At 41.3% G+C, this 26,640-nt stretch overlaps 2 protein-coding genes across 2 annotated transcripts in view; one reads left to right on the forward strand and one right to left on the reverse strand.

Annotated features, from left to right (window-relative positions):
- LOC143368818 (uncharacterized) overlaps positions 1–26,640 on the forward strand; it is a 252,712-nt gene that overhangs the window by 63,757 nt on the left and 162,315 nt on the right. The window lies entirely within an intron of this gene.
- Positions 21,468–25,099, reverse strand: LOC143368762 (uncharacterized). Its single transcript, XM_076811821.1, has 4 exons — positions 25,079–25,099; positions 24,076–24,283; positions 23,297–23,385; positions 21,468–22,238 (listed from the first exon to the last, which is right to left on the reverse strand). The coding sequence occupies exons 1-4, from the start codon at positions 25,097–25,099 to the stop codon at positions 21,468–21,470; spliced, it is 1,089 nt and encodes a 362-aa protein (XP_076667936.1).

Consider the following 26,640-nt stretch of genomic DNA (forward strand, 5'->3'; position numbering starts at 1 on the left):
GCACCTCACGATTTACCGTCACAGAGTGTCGCAGCTTCACGCTCTCGGCAGCGGCCAGAGTGGGTCCGCGCCGAAAAGGCTTACGCTGCACTTTATCGCTCGGCCCCTCTACTTAAAGAGGCGGTGTGTGTATTTGTTTGCGTCTATCCGTCGGAGTCTTGACTCAAATATATAATCGATCTTACGGAACATTCATACGCACAGGAGAATATGACATCTCACATTTCCAAAACCATACAATTTCACACCGCTGAGGGCCTTCCCTCAACATTCATAAATTCTGTAACGAGTTATAACGGAGGGACGCTGATCTTCTCCCCACCACTCGCGCCTGGCGCGGCGCGCTGTTACCGAGCGCGGCCGCGAGATGGCTGCGCGCCGGGCGGCGCGCTCGCTCGCGAGGTTCGCGTGGCGCCGCATATAAGCCTGCGTGGCGGGGCCGTTAGGCAGAGTCTACCATGAGCGTTACAGGCGAACGGTCAGAACTCTCCCAGCGATCTCTTGTGTACTACAAGCTGTATCACCGTACCTCCACGGCCCCTAGAGGAACGCGAGTTCGCTGACCTCTAGACTCAAGTCGATATCCATCGTCAATCTTAGGGACAGGCTACGCCTGCCCCGGAGGACGTCCTACAGTCTCCGTATCTCTCGCGGGTTTTACCCACTGGGCGATCGGACTCAAGATTTCCCGGTCAGGGCCATTGGTGGAGACCACAGCCAGGGCACCAGAACGACCAACCCGCCTTCCTTCACCCCCCGCCGTGCGATACCTTTAAGGCGTAGTAGGCTAAAGTTGTTAGCATTAAGCCGTTACCCTCTTGTAAGCCAGCATAGACCTGGCCGGGCTCTGTTGTTCACGCGACTCAATAAAACCCGTTCAGCCAATTCACCCGCCTTATTCACTCAGCCACTCAATACCCCACCCGTCCGGTTAGTAGCCGTTACGGAATACTGTTACAATTCATATGCACAATTTTTGACTAGGGGAATCCCACAGTTTTTAGACTATCAGAAATTGTGTTGGGTATCTAATTTTAACAAAAACAATTCCAAATTAGTTAATCATCCGCGACAACGCCGTGGGAAGACGCAGCCTCCTGCACCGGATGTAGAGTATACAATTCCGTCAATCTTCTAAGAAGCAACACAGTCCGCGCGTTCCTGATGTAGCCGTTACTGATTATGTTATAATGTTTAGCGCGACGGTCAGAGGTGTTCTCAATGAGGGTTCTCCCACAATGCTCCAAGGCATTGTTGGAACGCACCCCTGCCGCTTACACAATGCGGATTCGGCAGAGCAAGAGAACCACTGGGTATTTTCGAGCGCGACTCTTTGATGAGAACGCCTCTGCGTCAGCACCGCCTTACCCTTATCACGGGACGACGCTCCAAAGAAAGGGGTTCTTGTTTTACTAAATTATTATTAACTACTAGGCAGGAGTACGTCCCAACAAGGAATTTCCCATAACGCTAGGCGTTGTTGATGCATACCCCGTCCAAAAAGAAAATTTTACGTCCGAACGTAACGAACCTTATGATTTTGCAAATACTATATCTTATATATATATTTTATATATATTTTTTATTAATAAAATGAATTTTGTATCTTATTTAAATGCGCGTAGAGTAGTATTGTTTACTTTGCTACCACCTATCCTCAACGATTTTGTAATTTCCGTCTGCTAACCCTGCGTATTCCTGGTGGGTTAGGCTCAAGTATTCTTCGGTGCATCCAGCACAAGTAGCTGCTTCTGTTCCGCTACTTGTTCGGTACAAATAGCATGTAGGTGGTATACAATAACATATTCGGGGGCCGCGTTTGTTTGTACATATCATTCAGCGCATATATGTTTTACGTCTGATACGTAGAGTCAACAGTGGTAAATATGTTTCTGGGAAATCATAAGGGATTACTCCATTGATGGGCCCGCGGTGTTCTCCACGACCCTTTGGTTGATGGGGGTCATGTAATACTTCTATTTTAAAGTCTGAATTGGCTTCTGACCTGCAATCATTTTGTATTCGCTCTTATTACTAGTTAGTATACAGGATGTCCCAAAAATGTCGGAGTTCCTTGAAAGGGGTGACTCAGGGGGTGATTTGAAACAACTTTTTCCTTAGCGAAAATATTGTCCAAAGCTTCATTAACGAGATATTAACAAAAACCCTCGACCAATCACAGCGCACGCCTTCCGCCCGAGCTCCGGTTGTAGCGTTGGCTACGCGGTAGGCGGCTGCGCTTGTACAACGAAGACACGAACAAGCAAGTCGGCATGCATCGAAGGAAACCGCGTTACACAGTTTTTTTTTAAAGCAAAATCTTAAATAATAATTGTTTGAAGTGAGAGAACAAGAAATACGTAAATTTCATTTTCAAATAAGGCATAAACGAAAAGGTAATGTAACAAAAAAAGTGTGACAAGTGATCATAATTCGTTATTGAGGTAAAAATCCGTAGTTTAATCACGGCCAACATAACTAAATTTAAAAAATAATATTAGGTGTATGAATAAAGTCTTTCCGATTGGATTTACATAATCAGTATAGAGCAACCGAATTTTTATCGCAGTGATATTCGTAAGCTACCAGAAAAATGGCAAAACGTAATTAACAATAATGGAAATTACTTCGATGGTTGAATTGTTTTCATACTTTTTAAATCAAACTGTTATTGAACCCTAAAATCGAACAGAATTTATTTCTACACCTAATAATCACTAATAAATTAAATAACACTCACTCCTACGAGCATTCCTTTTCTTCCTTTTCGGATACCTGTGTCAATAAGTAGGTCACTGTGCCGATTCTGGTCATCGGTGGACGAAAAGATTTATGGTAGGGTTGCACCCACTGCTCAGCTGATCGCAGGTATACGACACCACCCGAAGGTAAGGATCGCAACGTCAAGTGTGTCCGGGTTAATGTACCGAATATTCACTTCACTGCACGGCCACTAATACTGATAACTTACTTTACTTTTCATGGAACGTGTTGTGCCTACGTTATAAAATTGGTGGCCCCGAAAGGGACCGATTACTGTTAGATGAGCAGTTGCTCGATGTGACCACCCTCAGCGTCTATGCACGCCTTGCGGCATCATTGACTCCGTTGAGAATAATCTTGACGCCAAACGCCAAATCATACCCTCGTTGGGGGTTTAGATGTGCGGGTATTCCCGTGCAAACGCTCGCACAGTAGCACTTGCGTCCCCGTTGTTCCGGGCGTACACCCAGAACATGGCGTAATATTCTTGAGCGGAGAACATTTCTGGGACAGAGATTGACAGCTGACTGACGAGATTTTTTCCAAGCAACTTCCTCCACCCCCAAGTAGTTTCTCTCGTTCCATTATGAGTTAACTCCCACTAGGATAACAGGCTTCAGGTAAAAAGAAGCCAGCACATTTTCGAAATACACGTGCTTTGCAGAAGTGCAACGATCGAACCATCCTACACTTTCACAAAAGCCCGCGCTCCGTCCTTTTACTGCCAATGTACCCGTTGCTTCGAGATAGACAGCAGACACCACGTGTTTCGGTTCGGCAGGGCCCGAAAAGAATAGGAACAGAAAGTCTTTGAGTTGCTATAAAGAAGAAAAGGCATACCATTCCTGTTTTCGGTTTCCAATACCCTGAGTTCACGTCAGCTACGAGACGGAACCAGCTAAGCCATAAATTACCCAAAACAAATCGTTCTTTACCGCCGACTCGCAGGACAATACGGTAATAAACCGCGATCCTGGAGAAATGCTTTGTCCGACCAGCCTGATTAATTTTTGGGAACTGGCAATTAAAAAGTAATATCCAACATCAATACGCTTCGCGGAGAGATACAGGAAGACGGGGTAACTCGCTGACTGCGCGTAGTCCTACCTGCTTCGTCCTTCCTTCAAATTAAAGACAGATCCCTTATCTCTCGAGTATAAGCACGCGCTTGAATTTCAAAACAAAAGCACGCGTTGACGTATTCCGTGCGAGAAAAGGTGGGCATGAAGTCCGATTGGTCGTAACCTAACCAATCTGCTCTGCATCCCTCCCAAACGGCCACTGTTTTGAAGAGGCTTTCTTCATAGCAACGTCTCCTCCCCAGGGTCCACCAGTATAAACACGCGCTTGAATTTCAAAACAAAAGAACGCGTTGACGTATTCCGTGCGAGAGAAGGTGGGCATGAAGTCCGATTGGTCGCAACCTAAAAAATCGTATTTCTTGTCCTGTCACTTCAAACAATTATCATTTAAGATTCTGCTTTAAAAAAAAAAACTGTGTAACGCGGTTTACAAGCACAGCCGCCTACCGCGTAGCCAACGCTACAACGGGAGCTCGGGCGGAAGACGCGCGCTATGATTGGTCGGGGTTTTTTGTTAATATCTCGTTAAGGAAGCTTCGGACAATATTTTCGCTAAGGAAAAAGTTGTTTCAAATCACTCCCTGAGTCACCCCTTTCAAGGAACTCCGACATTTTTGGGACACCCTGTAGGTATTCAGCGAACAGTATTCTCCGATGCTCGCGGTGGCTCGCGGTTATTTCACGCTGTCGATGGGTCGTAAAAGAGAAGGATAGACCGGGCGTCATAGCAGCCGACAAATAAAGCCAGCGCCTCGGTCTGCTGATACAGATTCACAGCGTTGCCAGCAACATTATGCAGGACCACTTATTTAGCGGAAGGAGAACACCCACAGGAGTGGTGGTAATGTGTGCGCAGCAACCTCTTCACGTTCCTCTCCGCTAAATAAGTGGTCCTGCATAATGTTGCTGGCAACCCTGCAGATACACAACAATTTTTCAATAACAATAAGGGCTTAACTTTTTTATTTCTAGTTTTCTCTGCATAAACATTTTTTTTTTCAAATATTGTAAACATTTGCCTAATCATAATGAGAGCAAACATGCTACAGTGTCGAATTTTCTTTTCTTTCTGTTCAAATTCCTTTACACTGTGCCCTGGATTTTACCAGGCGATTGTATTGTAATTTAAACTTTACGCTCTAAATAAAAACGTTTTCCTATTTTCAATATATAGGTATTTGCTGAGTGAAATTAGAATAAGTCACATCTATTATTTTATGTTGTTTTATTTTTTTTAACCCTGTCTACATTTTAAATATTAACTAAGGACTATTTAACTTAGGAGATAGGACCATAAAGGTTTACAAAAAAGATCAGGGAGTCAAATGTTGACTGATTTGGAGACTTATTCTTATTATATGTTCTATACAATATTCGGAAGAATAAAAAATAACAATATTAAGAGCAATATTTCAAATAATTACTGTATCTTCCATATGCTGAAAAGATGATATCAGTAAATCAATACTTGCAGTATTAGTAAAAAAGTTTCAATCTCTCTTCTTTTATTTCCAATAATGTGGCCATATAATTATAACATAAATACGACAGCGATTTCAAGTGATGTATGTGTTACTGTAAAAGCGTTAATTTAGTAAATGTATACAGTTCCCAGCAGTTCGTAGTCAATGTATGCCTAAAATGCATATAACCTAACCTCTAATCGTACGGAAATGGATACATTGACTGCATCACGCTTTTACTGTGGCACATGTATCCAGCTAACGCTTCAGTTTTGCTATGATTCCACGTTGTCAGTCCTCCCGAGTTGGCGCCATGTCGTATCCAGTACCTCAACTAAATTTGTCACGTGACTTGCTCTGTATTATCGCCAATATGGCAGAACTCGTATTTGGGAATGCAATCGCGGACATACGTTCTTTGTCCTTATATGAGCAGATTTCGGACTGGGTGAGGTCTCCTTCGAAAGAGGAAGGTTCAATGCAGCCCGCTCTGGTCATCGTTTGAGTCACAAAACTCTTTTAGTGACCTAAAAATACTTAGATTTATGCGGGTGTATTTTGTCGACTTTTGCTCTACTTTCAACACTCATATTATTAGATATCAACACAATCTCGTCAAACCATGGCCAGAGCGGGCTGCATTGAACCTTCATCTTTCGAATGAAATCGCCCAGCCCAAAATTCGCTCATATAAGGACAAACAACGTATGCCCCCAAACCCATGTTTCGGGCCAGATTGTGTCAGCATACAGCGAGCTGCATTACCCGTGTCTACCCCCTTAAGTAAGTATATGAATATATCCAGTATTCACAGACTATTTGGTAGCAATGACAATATATATATGTAAATGAATAATAATATACAAATTATGATTAACAGGAGACAGAGAGGTAAAAACTTATCACTGGTACTGATATCCATGTTTCATAATTCTTTCCGTCTCGGTCTCCTCTTAATAGTAGAGCTGTTCAGGTACCCGGAAAAAGCAAGACCAGCCTAACTCGGCTTGAACGACTGAGCCGAGCCAACGACGGTCGATGTGCAACGAGGGGCCTCGTGTAACGTGACGCCACGCATGCGAATGATTGCGCGCATCGTCGAAATCGTCAGAAAGAATATAATCTTCCGATTGTTGAAAAGCCTTTAGGCTCGCATTATCGGGAAAGACCTATCCACCCCACTGTTTTGCTTCCTCCGTGCAAGCGCGGACCTTTGGGCCGTAATAGACCGCCCGCTGACAGCGAAGAGCTATAAAACCGACGGGCCAGATAAAATACCCAGGACTGAATAGTGCATAATTTTATTGATGCCTAACCAGCCGGCGGGTGCGCCTAAAAGTTTTACACGAGCGGTCGCGTCGTGCCTCCGTAAATGGGGGCCTGTTTTCGCTAAAAAACCGTTTTACCATGATGTAATGTACCCAGCACCCCTATGCATTCTTCCAGCGGAGATTTTTGCATCATACTACGTACTTGTCAGGTTCAAATTCAGTTTGAAAGTGTCTCTGATTAAATGAAAACGAAAATATGCCGCGTATCCTGCCAGCGAGCGCGCCCGTGTACTCACAAGTTTCCGAGGTGTCCGCCTCCAATTGCTTTGGTTTTTGGATATGTTTTAGAGGACAGAAAAATAAGTAACAGGTGTCTTTTTATTTTAGCCTGTTTGCATGTTTAGGGGGTGAAACCACCCCTCAAAGGTTTTCAGGTGGTCGTCTCCGATTGTTCTGGTTTTTGAATATGTTTTAGTGGACAGAAAAATAAGAAACGGGTGTCTTTTTATTTTTGCCTGTTTGCATACAATTGTTTCTCAGTCGGACCAATAGTTTAGGCGGAATCGAGCTAAACTTAAGAAAAATGTAATGTTTTGGGGCCGAAATTGAAATTGAAAATTCACTACATAGCCTGGAACACATAGAAATTATCACACGACGTCTAGTTTCTTATTTTTTTCTTACGTAGAGTGCGCACCTTTACGAAGAAAACAAGCCTAACCTGAACAAAATCCGTGCCCAAATAAGGTAGTTATGGATGATAAAGTTGGTGTGCGTATTTTCAACTTTTTCCTTATTTTTGCATTTCTTCCTGTTTTTTGCGAATTCGTATAGAGCCATAATACGCTCTGCAAAAATATAGAAACAAAATATAAAACCGCTACAAAAAAATCATATCCTTGAAATTTATAAATTAACGCTAAAAAAACATTTTTCGTTGGCGTTATATTTTCGTTGTTAAACAATACAACTTTCGTCTAAAAGAATTTTCATATAATTATCAATAAAATCTGTCTACTCCACGCCATGCAGCATACATTTTTCCTCCGAAAAACATCAACAAAAGTGGTGAGTCACGTTTTGTGTTCAATACAGATGCCAACAGCGGTGGGCGTATTCGCTGTCGGCGCCGCACGTTTTGCCAAACTATTTCACTTCGGTATTGAAAACAAAACGTGACTTACCGTCTTCGTTGACGTTTTCCGGAGGAAAAATGTCGGCTGCATCGCGTGGAATAGCCAGCTTTTCCCGTAGACCCTTAGTCTTTGATACATATAGAAACATATCTGCAAAATTGGTGCATTTCGGATGTACTTTTCCCTTTGATTGTTGTTTAAATAAATTTAAATGTTAATAATGCAATAATAACTTACATCGTCGTATTCCGGAGGATTCGTAGAATAATTGGACGGAACAAGCAACTATTAACTATTACTGTTTGAACACAAATAAAGTTCAAAGTTGAAAACTTGCATTTTTGTTGTTGTTAAATTCGATTTTTTCTAAAACCGATGGTGATGACAAAAACGGTTTGCGAATTCGTATTCAGCGCACAATAATCTATAAGAAACGGGTATGTTACAAGTCCAGATGGCTGTCGAATAGTGTTATAATTAAACTCTGGTATAAGTTGACTCCTCGTTCGGCCGAATCGTTTACCGCTAAATTATTTGGTAATTATGCAGAACAGGTGTTTCCTCACCGATTTTCACGACCTTGAAATATGTTGTCGGAGACATGATTCTGAACAACTATTTCCTATACATGTTATCGCCGCTCGACCTTCGTTTCCGAGATATTCGCGAAAAACTGCTGCTACTACTATGTACAATGTATTCTGCCGTATACAGGGTCAACGTTATAAGTTGCAACCCGCGCGCGCGCGAACTTGTAAAATGGCAACACCGCCTCATGGACGCATTCCCCTACAACCATGCGCCGATACTTCCACCATCTATGAGCAAATGATGAAAGTGTAAGGTCTTTTAGGTGCTTTTAACTTTCGTCAGAGAATATTAAATTTGACGTAGCAGACGGGTAAGAAAACGGTAGCCATTTTAAGTGTGTGATCCTGTTATCTACGTATGCAATGGTCCAGCAGCGGTATTAGACCACGCTGACGCGTTAGTGGCCCGGGTTGATGAATTTGGATCATTTTTCGCAAAACTTTTGAACTACAAAAGATATCGGAATGCAATTTGCGCCATAAAATGGGGACAAATTATCCCCTTCTAATGATGGAAATTTTACAAAATTTTACGTTTACTTAATTTTTCTTTTTTCAATTATTTAACCATAATTGTTGCGACAAGCCTTTGCAAACTGTTTATATAAATACTTTATATAATGCTCTTTTTAAAATTCATGGCGCCGATAAACAGTAGGCTAGTTGTCCCTGTATCATTACTTTCACAAATTGGTTTCCTTTTTTGCGGTTTTATCCTTAATGTAGTGCATGCACAGATCGGAAGTAAGGGGTAACTAATGGGGTGTGTCGCTGTTTCTCTAGCATTCTTTGAATTTTTTCTACAAATTTTGTGTCTGAATGTTTTAACCCTTTAAATATTATACGCCACGCCTGTAGTGGCTTCTGTTTGTGTCATCTTTTGGAATGGTACATGAAAATGCGCAGGCTGGATGCGCGGGATTATTATGTGGTCCCCTCCTCGAAGTGACAGAAAACATAACCTATATGCTATACTAGATTTCATAAAGATACAGTTGCGGCGTAATAATAATATTTTGGAAGGATGTTAAGTCATACAAAGTTCACAAATGTAGCGCAGAAGAAAAGGAAATAGCCAATAAATATTTATCGTCATGTAGCATATAGGTTACATTTTCTGTCACTTCGTGGTAGGGTTGCCTCCCGTACTTTAAAATAAAGTATCTCACGTTATTATAGGTAAATGTACTCTATACTTTTGAATAACAATAAAATACGCGAAAATACTTTATTTCACAATTAATGATATTACGTGAAACGTAACGCAACATTATTATCTTCTATCTGTCCCTGCCACTTCAGCATTTACTGAGAGAGTTTTCTCTGTAATGAATGTGAAGTGGCGGAATGAAAGAAACAAGATCTCTCTCAATCTAATAAAAAACGAATTATTTATATATTTCAATATGAATATTGAGTGCAATGATGCCATTGAGATATTTCAAAATAATACAAATTTACAATGTAATGCTAAAAGCAATAGAAAATATGTTTGTAAGAAATAAGAACTAATATGATTAAAATGTACTTTTAATTTGTTGAGCGTAGTTTTTTGTATACCCCACGAAAGCAAATGTACGTTATTTTTCTGTAAATAAAAAAAGGTGGCAACCCTACTTCGAGGATAGAAAATCCGCTCCTCGAAGTGACAGAAAACATAACCTATATGCTACACCTGATTTCATAAAAAGTCATACAAATTTCACAAATGTAGCGTAAAAGAACGAAATAGCCAATAAACATTCATTGACATGTAGCATATAGGTTACACTTTCTGTCACTTCGAAGAGGGGACCACATAATGATCACGCGCATCCAGCCTGCGCATTTTGACTAGACCAGGCGGCCGCATGGAAGATTACGTTCCCCATCCTGCAGTAGTGGTAGTTGGAACCAGAGATGGGCATAACATTATTTTAAATGAAAAATTGGTTTCCAATAAAAGGCAGAAATTTTATTCGAAACTAATCAAATATAAATAACCCGGAGTTATTTATTATACGAAGCGCCGTAAATAATGTTTTCATTCGACGGGAATTCATCCGAAGCTTCGAATAATGTTCTCCCTTCCATTTATATTTATATCCGAAAGTTATTTAAAGCTGGGTGAGCCTCAAGCGCCTTTGATCGAAGCCGTCGTCTCCTCGAGCCGAGCGAGATTGTACCTATCGTTTACCCGTCTAATCTGCAGCGCGAGGTTGTTCGGCGATGTGTCATCGATTATACAGAAACGGAATTTCTTTACATTTCATCGTATCAATATGAAAATGACAGCAATGGATTCCTTGCAATCTCCCGATTAAATTGGCAAAAAAAAAATTAAATCGGACTACTTTTAACGAAACGGGCTTTCACTCTTGTAAGTCACCCACATTCTTTTCGAAATTGAGGTAGTAGCAATAAGGTATTCCAACTTGGAACCATATTCTTGAGCCCGGTGTGCGCCACTATGGGGTGCCTTACGTTAATATCATCTTTTGAACCGATACGCCACTATTGTGGCTTTGATATGCAGGTGGCGAAAAATCAAGCCAACCCTGTCGTACCTAAAATTATTGAAATTGAGACGGGTACGAGACCAGTCGACACATTGTTTTCAAACCTCGTTACAGTAATCTGGGGTGCGAGTGGTAAACCGGCCATAAACGCGGAGCGCGAAGCTCGGACATCACTGCTGTCCAGCGCTCGCTGGCAGCTTCGAACGCCGGACCAGTGCGAGAAGTGCCTTCTCGCATGTTTCGTGACATTCAATTTCTCTTACAAGCCTATCATTATATTTTCCTTAAATTGATTTCGCCCTTATCGTTGATTTCGTCCTTTTGTTCACCAACACTACTTTGCTCTAGGTATTATCGGTTTACTCGCCCGCTTCTTTGCGCGTTACAATTTGATCTGAAAACAATCGCACGGAATAGTCTTCCGTGTAGACTTCCTCGCGCCTCAGTTTTCATATTTATTTATTTACGCGCGCCTAAAGGTGGAATCTGATGGCACGTGAATCGGTGAGCTTGCTCCGCTCGCCCAGACGCGGCAAGTCGGCTTGGTGAGCTTGAGTCAGCGAGCCATGAGCGTTCTCAACGCACGTGGGTTCGGCGATTCGCGCGCAAAGGTCGCCGATTCCCGTGCCGTCAGATTCCACCTTAACGCTCCGCGGAGTGTGCCACCGTTTGAAAGTCGACTTCGGTCACACTCGGGCCTCGTCGCGGGCAGATACCCCTGTTTTCTGTTTTATGATTTTATCCTTAATGTAGATATGCGTAGATCGGACGTAAGGTGTAACTAATGGAACGTGTCTTTGTTTGTAGCGGTCTTTGAATTTTTTTCTACAATCTTTGTGTCTGAATGTTTTAATCTTTTAGCTACCTAACGCCACGCCTATACCGGCTTCCGGTCATGCCATTTTTTGGAACGATACGCCATTATTGTGGCTTTTACACGCAGGTAGCGAAAAATCTCTTCGTACAGGGCTATATCGCCGCGATCAATCCTGTCGTAGCTAAAATCATTGAAATTGAGACGGGTACGAGACCAGTCGACACATTGTTTTCAAACCTCGTTACAGTAATCTGGGGTGCGAATGGTAAACCGGCCATAAAAGCGGAGCGCCCGGCTCGCTTACCTGAGCCGGGAAATTCCGAATAGCTCTTTGCGACGTTAATTTGAAAGCGACCATTCTAGAAATGAGCTGATATTGTACGTAGCACATCACGGAATTGTTGCTGGTTATCTATATAAACGGCAGAATACTAACATCGTATATCAATCAACTACAGCGGTTTTTGGTAACGAACGTTTCGAATCGCTCCGTGCGTTATTCAAACGAGGAAGTTCTGGGTTATTATTTCAAAACCGTCGTCTATTTTGCAAAGAGACATAGAATATAATTTTACAATATTCAATGGATGTCTAAGACTTTCCAGAACATCCTAATTCGAATTAAAGTCGAAGCGAATTCGAAACTTTCGTCCGGAATTTGAAGAGTATCTCGAGGTATCGAGATCTCGCCCGAATTTTGCCAACCTGTCTCGAAGCTCCGGTTTCCGAGCCCCCGGTGACCGAGTGCTACGAACCGCCCGATAGCCCAACGTCCGGTCACGTCGTCGGTCGCGCGTTCTTAGAGTTCTTATCTCAACTGTCATTGAGATTTTCTAGGAGCAAAATTGTATTCCATATTCTTCCAAAATTCTAACATTTATTAATTAAAATGAGACATAAATCCTTTGGTGACTGTAGTTAACGAAATGCGAGTTCGCAAAAGATTTAGCATTTCAGCTTTGACCGTTTTTTTCGTCGATATTTCCAGCGATGCATCGTTTATTTGAAAATATATGTATTGCTTGTAGCTGATTTAACTACGTTTCCCGACGACGTACTACTTTTAAAAAATCTCGAATTTAACGGTTAATGTTAGGACGACAATGAGCACTTTTCAGCGCTACGCCTAATCGGCCTAAACGACTCATTGGATCAAAGCATACCAGTACTTTTCAGTGCTACGGGAATACATACATTAGGTACATACTAATTATGTATTCAGTGGAGAAGGGAAGATTTCTCGTCCAAAATTATTTGCGCACGAGATCGTACTTGGAGTACCAAGGGGCGTTTCGGGAGAAATACCCAGGTTCTCCAGTACCGAATAAAAGCACGATTAGCCGTTTGGCGTAGAAATTCCAAGAATATGGGAAACTGACGTATAGGAAGCACCACCGTAAGTCGACGGTATTGACGATCGAGAAGCTGGCCGAGGTGCGTCAAATTCTGAAGGAAGCACCGCATACGTCGTTGGCGAAGCTGCAGTAGCGGTGCGGCTTTTCATATGGAAGCGCACGCCTTGCAACACAAAAGCTGCACATGCGTCCATATCGATGCCACACGGTGCAACTGCTGAAGGAGCCGGATTATGCTGCGAGACGCAGGTATTGTAAATGGTTTTTAGATCTTCTGGAGGAACAAGGATTTTCTGTTTCAGATAGGCTATTCTTCACCGACGAAGCATGGTTCCGCTTAGATGACCACGTGAACAACCAAAGCAGCAGGAACTGGTCCACGGCGAATCCAAGGGAAATCCGGAAAAAGCCCCTTCATTCGGTGAAGGTGGGAGTCTGGTGCGCGATATCGCGTAAGCGAATTATGAGACCACTTTTCTTCGACACCACCATAACTGCAGGTAAGTATCAGGAACTTTTGTTGCAGTTTATTTCCCTGTTGGAACCCGAAGAAAGGGACTGTTGGTTCCAACAGGACGGGTCACCGGCGCACACCGCGACATCAACCACCGAGATGCTCGAGGAATTTTTTGGCCACCGCGTAATATCGCGGGATATATGGCCACCACGATCACCGGACTTAACGCCCCCTGATTTTTTTTGTGGGTTGCGCTGAAGGGCGAGGTCTACGCCACAAATCCGCGTACCATCCAGGAGCTGCAGACGAGCATCACTGCAGCTATATCCAGAATTTCAGGGAATACGTTACCGCGTATTCCACAATAAAGTGAAGCGTGCGCATGCCTGTTTAAGGGAAAACGGTGGCCAATTCGAACAACATCTGTGACATATTAATAATCGCCCTTTTTTCAGGGCCAGCAACCAACGACCCTATTTAGGGACACCAAAAACGTTATGGAGGAAAACTCTGATCAACTAACATTCAGTAAACATATCATTCATTCCACCCCAAATCATTCACGATTCGCCACATAGACACCATTAATCGTTAAATTCGAGATTTTTTAAAAGTAGTACGTCGTCGGGAAGCGTAGTTAAATCAGCTACAAACAATACGTATATTTTCAATTAAACAATGCATCGCTGGAAACATCGACGAAAAAAATGGTCAAAGTTGAAATGCTAAATCTTTTGCGAACCCCCCTTTTTGTTAACTACAGTTACCAAAGGATTTATGCCTCATTTTAATTAATAAATGTTAGAATTTTGGAAGAATATGGAATACAATTTTGCTCCTAGAAAATCTCAATGACAGTTGAGATAAGAACTCTAAGAACGCGCGACCGACGACGTGACCGGACGTTGGGCTATCGGGCGGTTCGTAGCACTCGGTCACCGGGGGCTCGGAAACCGGAGCTTTGAGACAGGTTGGCAAAATTCGGGCGAGATCTCGATACCTCGAGATTCTCTTCAAATTCCGGACGAAAGTTTCGAATTCGCTTTGACTTTTATTCGAATTAGGATGTTCTGAAAAGTCTTAGACATCCTTTGAATATTGTAAAACTTGCAAGTACTTTAAAACAAAAGTATTAATTGCTGAGTAAAATTATATTCTGTGTCTCTGTGCAAAATAGACGACGGTTTTGAAATAATATCCCAGAACTTCCTCGTTCGAATAACACACGAAGCGATTCGAAACGTTCGTTACCGAAAACCGCTGCACTTGATTGATGTACGATGTTAGTATTCTGCCGTTTATATAGATCCCGCCCTAAACTAGCCCCTACCAATACTAATACCCCGGACAAGTTGGAAAGTGGAATTCGTTGCATCAGAATAAAACAACACAAATTTTCGCAAATATCTCGAAAACGAAGGTCGTGCGGCGGTAACGTGTATAGGAAAAAGTTGTTCAGAATGTTGAGTTTTACAACATATCCAAAAATCATTGAAATCGGTGAGGAAACACCGATTTTCGTTCGATCACCGAAGTTAAGCATCGTGGGGTGCGTACCGAGGAAATGGGTGTTCGTTTTTCTCCTGGTGCGTCACTTGCTGCTGGCAACCTTACTGGTAGGTTTCCCCGGTTGCGAACGTATATAATTCATGACCGTTACGGCCTGCCCGATAGCAAAAATTCCTTACAGTGATCCCATCGAGTCAAGACGTGGACTTTCAGACCTCACTCTGCTTTCCGTCCACCCTGTGGTCTGCGCGGTGGTCTCCTAGGAAGAGATTAAATGCTCACTCCATCTTGCTTGGTTTCAATGCTGCTATAGACGAAACTCTGAGACGCAGCGCGTCAGTTGGACCTTGAATAAACCGACACTATCTGTTCTGCATAATTACCAATTATTTACCTACTATATTTAATCCAATATTATAATTGGGATCATTTATTTCATTAAAATTTTGAAATCTGTTATATATAAATATATGAAAAAAATTCTAGGCAAAAATTGTACTGTGTTACGTCCCTACTTTCTATTTGGGGCCGCGATTTTATGGAGTTTATATATTTATCCGTTTTCGAGCAAATCCTGGAATTGTACGCTCTGGGATAGTTGAGAGCGATAGAGGGTAAATTATAATACATTTTTATTTCCGTGATTACCTTAATTTACCCGCGGTGCAGGCAGGTCCAACGGGATCAACTTCCACCCGTTGGGAGCCGCTGGTATCTCTGAAATTTCTAGCGCTGCGTCGGGCTTGGGTATCGCCCACTCCCCAGGAACCAAGACGATCCCGAATATAGGTCGGTTTATACAGCGACCGAGCCGAGCCTTCCGAGCCTTCCGAGCCTCTATAGTATGCTTATGGACGGCGCCGGCAAGTTTCCGCCGAGCTCGGTGGAAGCTCGGTGGCTCCCCGCTGGGCCCGGGCTCGGAGGCCACTCGTTGAGACGACTAGACGGACGGACCGAGTCCGTGCCCTGTCGAAGTGCAACGCTGCTGGATTTTATGCTCCCAACACGTAGGGTAAATGCGAGAGACGCGGTCGATCTACCTACTGGCGATTAGTAAGGCAAATAAATACAAATGTGAATAAATAAACTAAATAAAAAATATAAAAAAAATCCTAACTTAACCATCTCACCTTTCTGCAGCGACAGATGCTCTTCTCGTTAGCTTTCAGAGGAAGATTTAATATGGCCAAATACTGCATTGTCCCTCAATATCTCTACTATCTTATTATTCCAAATATTAAACGAAAATAAACTTAGACGTATATTTTAAAATACGATTCTGTACACCACTGGTTGAGAAAAGAGGTTAAATGTAACCTCAATTTATCTTTTATAGTCTATAAATAAAAAAAATCACAGAAGGAAGCGAAATGACGCTATTCATTCAACTGTTTGACTTCTGGAGAAATAATTCAAAAACTGCACTTTAGGCAGTGCTAATACATACCAGTTATTAAAGTACATGTTTGTCATTGCGAAGAGATTGGATAACAATGTCGGTGCATACGTTCCAACTATATAGATACAAAGTTTATTTTTTATTATTATTTTTTTTATTTAGTTTATTTATTCACTTTTGTATTTATTTGCCTTACTAATCGCCAGTAGGTAGATCGACCGCGTTTCTCGCATTTACCCTACGTGTTGGGAGCATAAAATCCAGCAGCGTTGCACTTCGACAGGGCACGGACTCGGTCCGTCCGTCTAGTCGTCTCAACGAGTGGCCTCCGAGCCCGGGCCCAGCGGGGAGCCTCCGAGCTTCCACCGAGCTCGGCGGAAACTTGCCGGCGCCGTCCATAAGCATACTATAGAGGCTCGGAAGGCTCGGCTCGGTCGCTGTATAAACCGACCTTATAGGGGGCTCGGTGTCTGACTTGACTATCGGGGTTTCGACAACGCCCATAAGCTCGGCACTGGTTGCCTGTGCTTCACGAAACAACCACTTTAATTTACGCAGTTGGACACGTCGTCCTGCACGATTGTTTTTCGGCATTCGTTTCTTTGGAATTGATAAAAATAAAAGTTAGTCGACTGATAAATCAATCTCCACATTCCGCACCAGGTGCTACCGCGAGCAACGTTCTGCTCTTTAGCGGCACCATCGGCGGAGGCAAGTGTGATTTCTCCACATTCGCAATCATTGATTTAGAAGTTCATTAATATTTAAATAAATCGTTTCGATCACGCTTTACGCTTAATATCGATAGTAACACCGCGGGGAATGTTCTGCTGATATGTGATACCTTTAATCAGCGCAACCCGTAAACTGTCAATACACATTTTGTCGTAAGTGATTTTATTTTCCAAGGAGACGAACGCTCGAGTTGGAGGATAAGGAATTGGGGTAGAAACACTTCACACATGGATATAACATTAATAATCACCTTTATTATCACTTCGTGGAATACACTAGCACTACTTTCTAAGTCTTTTATAAACACGATAAATAATTTGAAGAACAATTAATTAATTAATTAATTCCGGTAGGAGAAAAAACAATTAATTCCGCTCCGCGGGTGGTCGATCCGTTTTTATAGGGCAGTCGGTCACTCCTTCTCTAGGATCTGTCACATGACAAATCCTAGATGAGGGTCTTCACCCCACAGCTTCTGCCTGGGATCTTCCAGGGAGAATTTTCCCATCGCCCTAGCTGAGAGTTTTGCTTACTACAATAGAATAGTTTTTCTGTTGCACACCTTTTAGGCGTCCTTCCTCGCGACTAATGCGCATTATTTTATTCAACTCCCAGCGGAGACGATAGCAAGATTCTTATATTAATTCTTATTTTATGTTTCTACGCAATTGCTTACAATATGATCTGTACGATTGGCTTCGAACAGTTTACTTACTAGGGGTTGAAGTTAAGTATACTATATTGATATTGGTGATCGATTAGCGGGAAATTACGGAAGGGCAATCTTCTGGAGGGGATCCGGGGCGCAGCTCTGCGAAGGTGTCGACTCCGCTAGCGGATGGGGCCTCTGACCCATCAGCTGCTGTCCACTGATCTCCTTGGTGTGCGTGCGTTTGGCTAGCTGGTGTGCGGTTGGCTAACTGCTACCTCCTTCGTGCTGGCTGTCGTGCTCGCTGTTGCCGTCCGTATATTCTCCATTCAATCTCTTTTTATCGTAGGTTACGGGGATAGTGTCTTATCGGCGATACGTTGTATAATGTTTTCCATACGAGGTGATTTATAATGCCTCAGAGTACGAAATAGTAAATATAATATGATTTAAAGCAGGGAACCGAACCCTAACCCGTACCCGGTTCGGTACGCCGTACCGCCGACTAACCCGCCTAACCGGGTAACAGAATTCCTCTGTAACCCGACTAACCGGGTTAACCGGGTTAATGCGTTTACAGTAATATTGGAAGAATACAGGGGTTGGAGTGCGTATTAAGAAGTGAGAAATCTTCGACTTCCTACATTTCTAATCAGATCTTTCGCCAATGAAACTGACACCAAGAACGACGTAATTCGGAAAATAATGAAGGAAATTTCATGCAAAATTCATTTCCATAATCCGAGGCTAATTTCGTTAATAATAGTCCGATTTGCATGAAATTTAGTATGATTATCATCGGAAAAACATAAGGAATCCATCGACATTACTTCCATATCGATACGATAAAGACTAAAGAATTATTTTTTTCTGAATCGGGTATGAATCCTCGGCCGACCGTAGCGAATTGCGGTTGGCGCCCCGCAGTTAAGGGGTGAAAATGAGAAATATCCATTTCAGCGTAGTAAAAAATTCTTTATTCTTTATCGTATCGATATGGAAGTGACACCAATGGATTCCTTATGTTGTCCTGATGAAAATCATACCAAATGTCATGTAAATCGGACAATTTTTACACAAGTCTACACTAGGCTAGACTGTCTTATTTTACTAGTAACCCGCTCGTAGCGGGTTAACCCGGTTACTTCGGTTCTTTCTAGAATTTAAGAACCGTTCCCTCGCGGTTAGTATGGGTTACAGAAACCTTCCTTGGTTAACCGGGTAAGGGTTAGGGTTACTAGCCGGTTCGGATCCCTGATTTAAAGGGTTAATTAACAGTAGACTCCACGTCGCGGGACGTGACAACTGTTTGACATGGTAAACATAATAAATACAAAGAAAGTTTTAGTAAATGTTTACTTTAAGGGAGGTTTATGCCGATGTCTTTGAGCTTCACATATGTTATCAAGGTCATCATTCTGAACAACATTTCCCTCTAAATTTTTTGGCGCTCGGCTTTGGTTTACGAGATATTCGCAAAAAACTTGGCATAATTGTACATTGAAATCTGCCTATACAGACGTTACTAACACAACCATCTTCTCGTTGACGTCAACTGTTTCACAGCCTATGCTATTATATTGGTTGGGGCTAGGTTAGGGCGGGGGCGCGTAAAGTTTGGTTGCGAACCAATTTGAGTATGTGTTAAATTCGGTAGTTTTAGTGTTAACTAATGTTTTTTACAAATATCTCGTAAACTAAAGCAAAAATTTTAGAGGGAAATGTTCAGAATGATGACCTTGAAAACAATAGCTATATTGACCTCATCGCGCGATGCTTATAACCGCAGTCTCGTTTTGAACATCCCCAAACTCACATCGGTTCGCTATCATGCTTTACGCGCCCGCAAGCGGACGCGCACTCCCCGGTCTGACCTAGCCCCAACAAATACTAAAACCGTCGGCTGTGAAACCGTCGGTAGTTCTAGTGTTAACTGAAGTTTTTTGCGAATATCTCGTAAACCAAAGCCGAGCGCCAAAAAATTTAGAGGAAACTGTTGTTCAGAATGATGACCTTAACAATATATGTCACGGAGAAATCGGAGAATCCTATCTTAAAGTAAACATTTACCAAAGTGTTCAATTTTTGAGATTTCAAGGTCATGACTATTTTAAGTAATCTTATACTTTGATTCTATATTATTAAGAAGCGTAAAAAAACAAATTTAACGTTATATAAACATGTATATTAACGATATACTACAATGGAGTAAAACGAGTTACACAAATAAATCATTTTCAAATTCGATGCGGCACAGTTTCCCGTTGTCCGATCGACTTAAAATTTTGCACAGAGTACTTTTTCATCCAGTGGCACAATTCTATGAAGTATCCCGGAAAAAATTTGAAAATCGAAAAATAAGGTCGACCCTAATGCTCACATGTTGCCATACGTTCATGAAAACTTCAAAAGCATTTTTCTGGAAACCAGGTTTTCCAACACGGTACCCACGATTACTCAAAAAATATTCAACCGATTTACTTCCAAATTTACATGGCTTTATGATACACCATTAGGTACGCAGCTTTTGACAGCGCGGATATTTCATTTGATTCATAGTTTCTTTTATATTGCATAAAATGTGCATGTCCGAAAATTGAATGTTTCATTCAAAGTGCTGCCATTTTAAAATTTTTTTTTTTTAAACCGGTCGCATCAGAAACAGCATTTATTAATATATTTTAAGAAACTAATTTGCTTATACTTTCACGTAGAATCTGTTTAATTAGTAGTAGGTAGGTATCGCAAATCACTATAGCGATTCTCGCATTTGGAACTAGCCCCTATACCTGTATTATACGACAAATATTTTCATATACAAAGATGAAGTATTATAGCCACAGATGTGACATAATTAATCAAAATAATTACGGGAACAATAATGTTAATATGTTCTTTAAAAAAATCTAAAAGACCGCCAGTTTTTAGGCCTCAATGTTTACATCTCTTTTTAATCGCTTTTGTTGAAGCAGACTGGGGTGGACACACAGATGACCGATTGTCTTAAGCCGCGTATTCACCTGCGTATTCGCCCCGAATGTGCATTCGGCGCGCACTGATTTTTTGCTCGTGCGGCGCGCGGTCGGTGCTCGGCGTGCAATCGGCGCGCGGTAGGTGCTCGGCGTGCATTCGGCGCGCGTTCGGGAATCGTGCAGTGTTCATTCACAACAGTCTCTATAAGCATCGATCCGAAGAACGAGGAGAAAAGTCATGGACGAAAATATTGCAGTTGCTAGTGCTAGTTTCATTGTATTGTATACATTGCTAAAAAAAAAAGGATAAAAAGAAGAAACGTTGGTGGACGAGGAAAATTTATACAAGCAGATGCAACGAAAAATTTCTACGTGATTTAAATGCTGAAGTGGGAAGCAACCAATTTCAAAACTTTACGAGGATGTCATCGGAAGATTTTTTTATTATATTAAATTATATTCGAGATAAGATTGCAAGACAAGATACTGCCTACAGAAAAGCCATTACGCCGGAAGAAAGATTGGCCATTACATTAAGATTTCTTGCAACCGGAGATTCGTATAGTAGTATGCAATATCTATTTAGAATCTCAAAACAGGTTATTTAAAAAATTGTACCAGAGGTGTGTGGAGCAATAATTGAGAGTTTGATTCATTATGTGAAGGTAAGTCATTTATTTATCAATATACATATTAAAGTATTTATTTAAAAAAATATTATTTTGTACACATGCGAAAGAATATAATTAGGTGTGTGTTTTAATATAAATTTTAATTATCGGTGTCAGAGAAGTGGGAGAAATATGAGTTTAGCGTACAATCAGAACTATTGGAAAATGGAGATGGATGTGATGATTCGGAAGGTGGAATAGACTGTGGATAGGTGTCGTAGGTGTTGGAATTGTCACTGATTGAATGTGATGAATTATGTGAATCGTGTCTATTAGAAACGGGAGTAAGTTCGGTGTAGATGGTAGTAGTAGGCGGTGTAGGTGGGGAAACAGGATTTGTAGACTGTGGAATGAATGTGGACGAAGAAGCAGGTGGAATGAATGTGGATGAAGAAGCTTGTGGAATGAATGTGGACGAAGAAGCAGGTGGAATGAATGTGGATGAAGAAGCTTGTGGATAGAATGTGGATGAAGAAGCTTGTGGAATGAATGTGGACGAAGGAGCATGTGAAGTATTATTGAGCTGTTGCGAAGGATTGGGTGAAGGCGGGATTAAGGAGGACATTTCTATTTCATAGAGTATATTGCTGCTTTTATGTTGGGCCACCATTCGGTGCTGGTTGTTAAATTTTTGTAATTTTGCCGCAACATATCTCCCGAATGCCGGGCACTCGTCACTCTCCGAATTACGGGCATGGATGGCAGTTTTTAAATATTTAAAAGCTTCATCGATTCGGGGGTCTTCTTTACGTTTGCACGACTTTTTCGGTGATTTAATTTGTTTTGCCCGTGGTGATGTTTCTTCGGGCGCGACGTCGTCCACAGGGTTAATAAGGATGTCAGCATCGACTGCTTCATCCATATCGGCAGTCTAAATACAATGAAACAATAAAATTAAATTAATATTGAAATTTTCAGATGCCATCGACTGCAGAAGAATGGAAGAAAATATCAGATGAATTTGAGGAAATGTGGAATTTTCCGCATTGCGTTGGCGCTATTGACGGAAAACACGTACTAATACAAGCGCCAATAAAAAGTGGAAGTGACTTTTACAATTATAAGTCTCAATTTAGCATCGTTTTATTAGCGTTAGTGGATGCTAACTACAATTTCTTATTCGTTGACGCGGGCTGCCAAGGCAGAATATCGAATGGAGGAGTATTTAAAAATTGTCATCTATACAAACAGATCGAGGAGCAAAAGCTCAATCTTCCAGCGTCATCTGCTATAGATGGATTAACTGCCGAGATGCCTTTCTTTTTTTTAGGAGATTCTGCATTTGCTTTAGGTCCTAATATGATGAAGCCATACCCTGGGATTAGTCCAAAAGGATCTATTAAACGGATATTCAATTATCGACTTAGCAGAGCCCGTAGAGTAGTCGAAAATGCCTTTGGGGTTCTATCGAGCGTATTTCGGGTATTGCGAAAACCGTTGCTGTTGCAACCCGAAAAGGCTCAAGTTGTTGTCATGGCTACGATTTGCCTTCATAACTTTTTACGAAACAGTAGAACTTCAAGAAATTATTACACTCCCTCAACTTGTTTTGATGTGGAAGAAAATGGAGAAATCCGGCCTGGAGACTGGAGACAAGAAAACGAACAAGTTTCCCTTTTGCCTTTCAGGTCGGTTGCACGTAGAAGTAAAGTAACCGCCGAGAAAATGCGCGACGATTTGGCAAAATATTTTTCTACGTCAGGAGCTGTTCATTGGCAAGATAAATATGCTTAATGTAATACAAAATGCAATGCTTAATGTGCCAACTTAATATGTAAGAAAGTAATAGCATGTTGCAATAAAAAATTTAACATCCTAATTTGAGTAATTCATTTTTAAGTAAAATTCTCTTCCAGTACATTCTTATGGGCACACTTCGATCTTTGGTTGCATATGATATATCAGAAAGTAATTAGAGAAACAACTTACGCTTATAGTGTTTCTGGGTTCCGTATTGTCGTCCAAAAACTGCATCGCCTTGAACGCGAACCATTTCGAATGGTAAATTTCGTCGCTTCCTGAAATAATATACATTGGAATAGTATCTTGTTCTTTTCTCTTTCGTGTAGGGGAAGAGTAGGGGAATTACGAACACTTAAGGGAAAAGTTAAATTGAAACAAAAGGCCTGACGGATGGAAAGTCTTTAATCTTTAACCTCTTTCACGGTTATCTCAATATCTTTCAACGAATATGTACGTATACTCTTCCTAACATAATTCCGGGATACTGGACACGTGAAAAACTTGGTAAATGTTAAGATAAAAGGGTAAATGCCATCGTCTGTAATAGTCCCATATACGCTGTTCGTAATTACCCAAAATGAACAGAAGCTAAGAAGTTTCAAATAAAACAAATACGAGCACGTATATGTACAAAGTGATCCCTTGATTTTATTTAGAATTAAGTTAACGGAACTACGAAAAAATTATGCTTTGTTGGGTAGTATAGGTTCAATGCACTATAGACTCAAAATACTCGAGCGTAAAATTATAAGAAAAGCTACCAAAACATTTCACGACCATTATCTTTGCAGTTGCGCGCAGCCTTGCGTCGTAACACTTTCCGTAATACCAAACATAGCTATTACATCACGTAACAATATCGCGAGAGGACAGGACAAGCGATTTCAGCGAATATCGCGGTGTTTGGGTTTATCCCGCGTTCGAAATTCCCCCACTCTCCCTTAGAAGTGTTTAATATTATTTACCTCGTCCAGTTGTGGTGCTCTTCTTAATTTTCCCCTTTTCCCGTCTGTACGAGCTTTTTAGGCTCTCCACTTTCCTCTTGCACTCTTCCGCCTCCGTTCCGATCTCTTGGGCAATTGTACACCACGCGTCGTCCTTTTTTATAGTATCGAAATAACGCGGGTGTCTAGGATTCCATAAGGATTCGTGTTTTTCGAATACCTCAAGGAGCTTGAGACAAATTTGTGGCGTTCACTCCATCATGGTGTCGTTGGGACCCGAATGCATCGCCTCGATATCGGTCCATACATTGTATCCGCACTCGTCATTTGCCGATCGGTTTGCCTCGAAACGACGAATGCGGATACAATGTATGGACTGATATCGAGGCGACTGCTGGTATATATTCGTTGTACCTGTTGGTATATATTTTCCTCGTCCACCAACGTTTCTTTTTATCCATTTTTTTTTAAGCAATGTATACAATACAATGAAACTAGCACTAGCTATTGGAATATTTTCATCCATGATTTTTCTTCTCGTTCTTCGGATCGATACTTATGGGGACTATTGTGAATGAACACTACACGATCCCCGAATACGCGCCGAATGCGCGCCAAATGCACGCCGAATGCACGCTGAGCACCGACCGCGCGCCGCACGAGCAAAAAATCGGTGCGCGCCGAATGCACATTCGGGGCGAATGCGCAGGTGAATACGCGGCTTTACACAGGATATATCTTAATACTGGCTGATACTGCGATATCTTGGGAATCTCGTAAACAACGATCGGTATCTCTGTCTAGTAGTTAATCGGAATATGTTGCGCTGTCCGAAATAGCAACAGAGATAGTGTATATGCAAAGTTTGTTACAAGAATTAGTATTTATAGAACAGAATTCGGCAGCTACTTTAATATATTGCGATAACCAAAGTGCACAAAATATAACGAGAAACCCTGTATAACATGCGCGTACAAAACATATCCATATTTGAAATCACTATATTCATACGTTATAATCTCACTGAAAACGATATCGCCGACATACTTACCAAGGGAAAGTTCGCAACCTATTTGCAAAAAATGTAGGATGAGAATAGGTCTTAAGGATAAAGGAGAAAGGATGACTCGCGTCGATGAAGGGTGTTGCCTATTATATTTATTTCGTTAGATCAACGCTCGGTTTTGTATTTTTGCGCCCTTCGAGGATTTCCTGTACACTGCATGCTTTTCATACTAAATTCATTCTTCCGTGTGCTTCGATAGAAAGAACAACCAAGTATAGTGATAAACAGGAGACTAAGGTATAATAAAATAAATAATAAACGATTAATCTTCGTTGTGTGACTCGTTTATAGAAAATATTTTTAATAGAATTTTTTCGATTGTTTAGGAAAACATAGAGATTTATACGTAAATATGCATCTAATAACTAATGCAAAGTACGAGCTGCACTTGTTTTTCAGTTTCGAAGGGAACAACTTGTAGCAGTCTGTACAGGCCACCCTGTATGCAATGAATGCTGCAGTTTCGCCAGAATTACTCCTCATTCACGCTTCACACACTCAAGTGTGGACAGGATGTACGAAACGACATGCACGACAGGTTTGCAGTGTTCCTCGCGCCGCTAGTTCCACCATCACCCCAAAAATATGGTCAGCGTATAAGGTGGAGAGAGCAGGCGCAGAAGGAGAGGGAGAAAGAGAGTTATGTGAACGGCCGTGTGTCGGAAATCAGGCAGTGATATTAATATTGAATGATAAAGTGGCTCCGGATGTGTGGATTCGTCATTGGCCTAAAAATTGAAGCCCCAATCCCAAAATTAACGAGAGCGATAATAATGGGATAAAGTGATTTTCCTTAATTAGTTTTCATTCTGTGTTAAATTTATAATATCTAATACTAAAAACTGTATAAAGGGAAATAGTAATAAGAATGTTCAAATACATAAAAATAATGCATATTTGATCAATCTGCAAACAGTACACATTATGTCTGGTAAAAAATTAGATATAATTTAATATGCAACTTAGCCACCCGTTAAGCCACGTAATATGAATTTTACATTATTTTAAAATTTTAAGAAAGAATGAAAACTTTAAAATTATATTGTATTATACTATTTCAGAACAGTATTGAAGAGGATGGATTAGAAAATTTTAATTTACAGGGATGCATAATCCAATCGAAGTCGCCTTTCTTCTTAACTCGGCGGGAGGCGCTACTGGGTAAAATTTACCACTGAGGCGCTAATTGCGAAAGTATGAAGACTGTTCGAGTTTTTGTTACAATTTTTTAAAGCACTTTAATAAAGATTTTAAAATATTTCATAAATTTTGTTCGATTCTTAAAACACAGTACTTTAACATAAGAATTACAAAGTAAAAAAAAATATATTCTGAAACCGTGGTTTTTTACGTTTCAAGTTTGGATACTTTTGACCCGGTAGCGACAACCTGTGTTATAATATGGGGTGCGGCTCCCGCCGGGTTAAAGGGTTCGATTTTTTACATTTCAAGACAACTTGTGTTTCTTGCATTTCAAATCTATACCATTTTATGGTATACCGACAGAAATTACCTAATGA

The sequence above is a fragment of the Andrena cerasifolii genome, chromosome 5, assembly GCF_050908995.1.
Source record: "Andrena cerasifolii isolate SP2316 chromosome 5, iyAndCera1_principal, whole genome shotgun sequence".
NCBI lineage: Eukaryota > Metazoa > Arthropoda > Insecta > Hymenoptera > Andrenidae > Andrena > Andrena cerasifolii.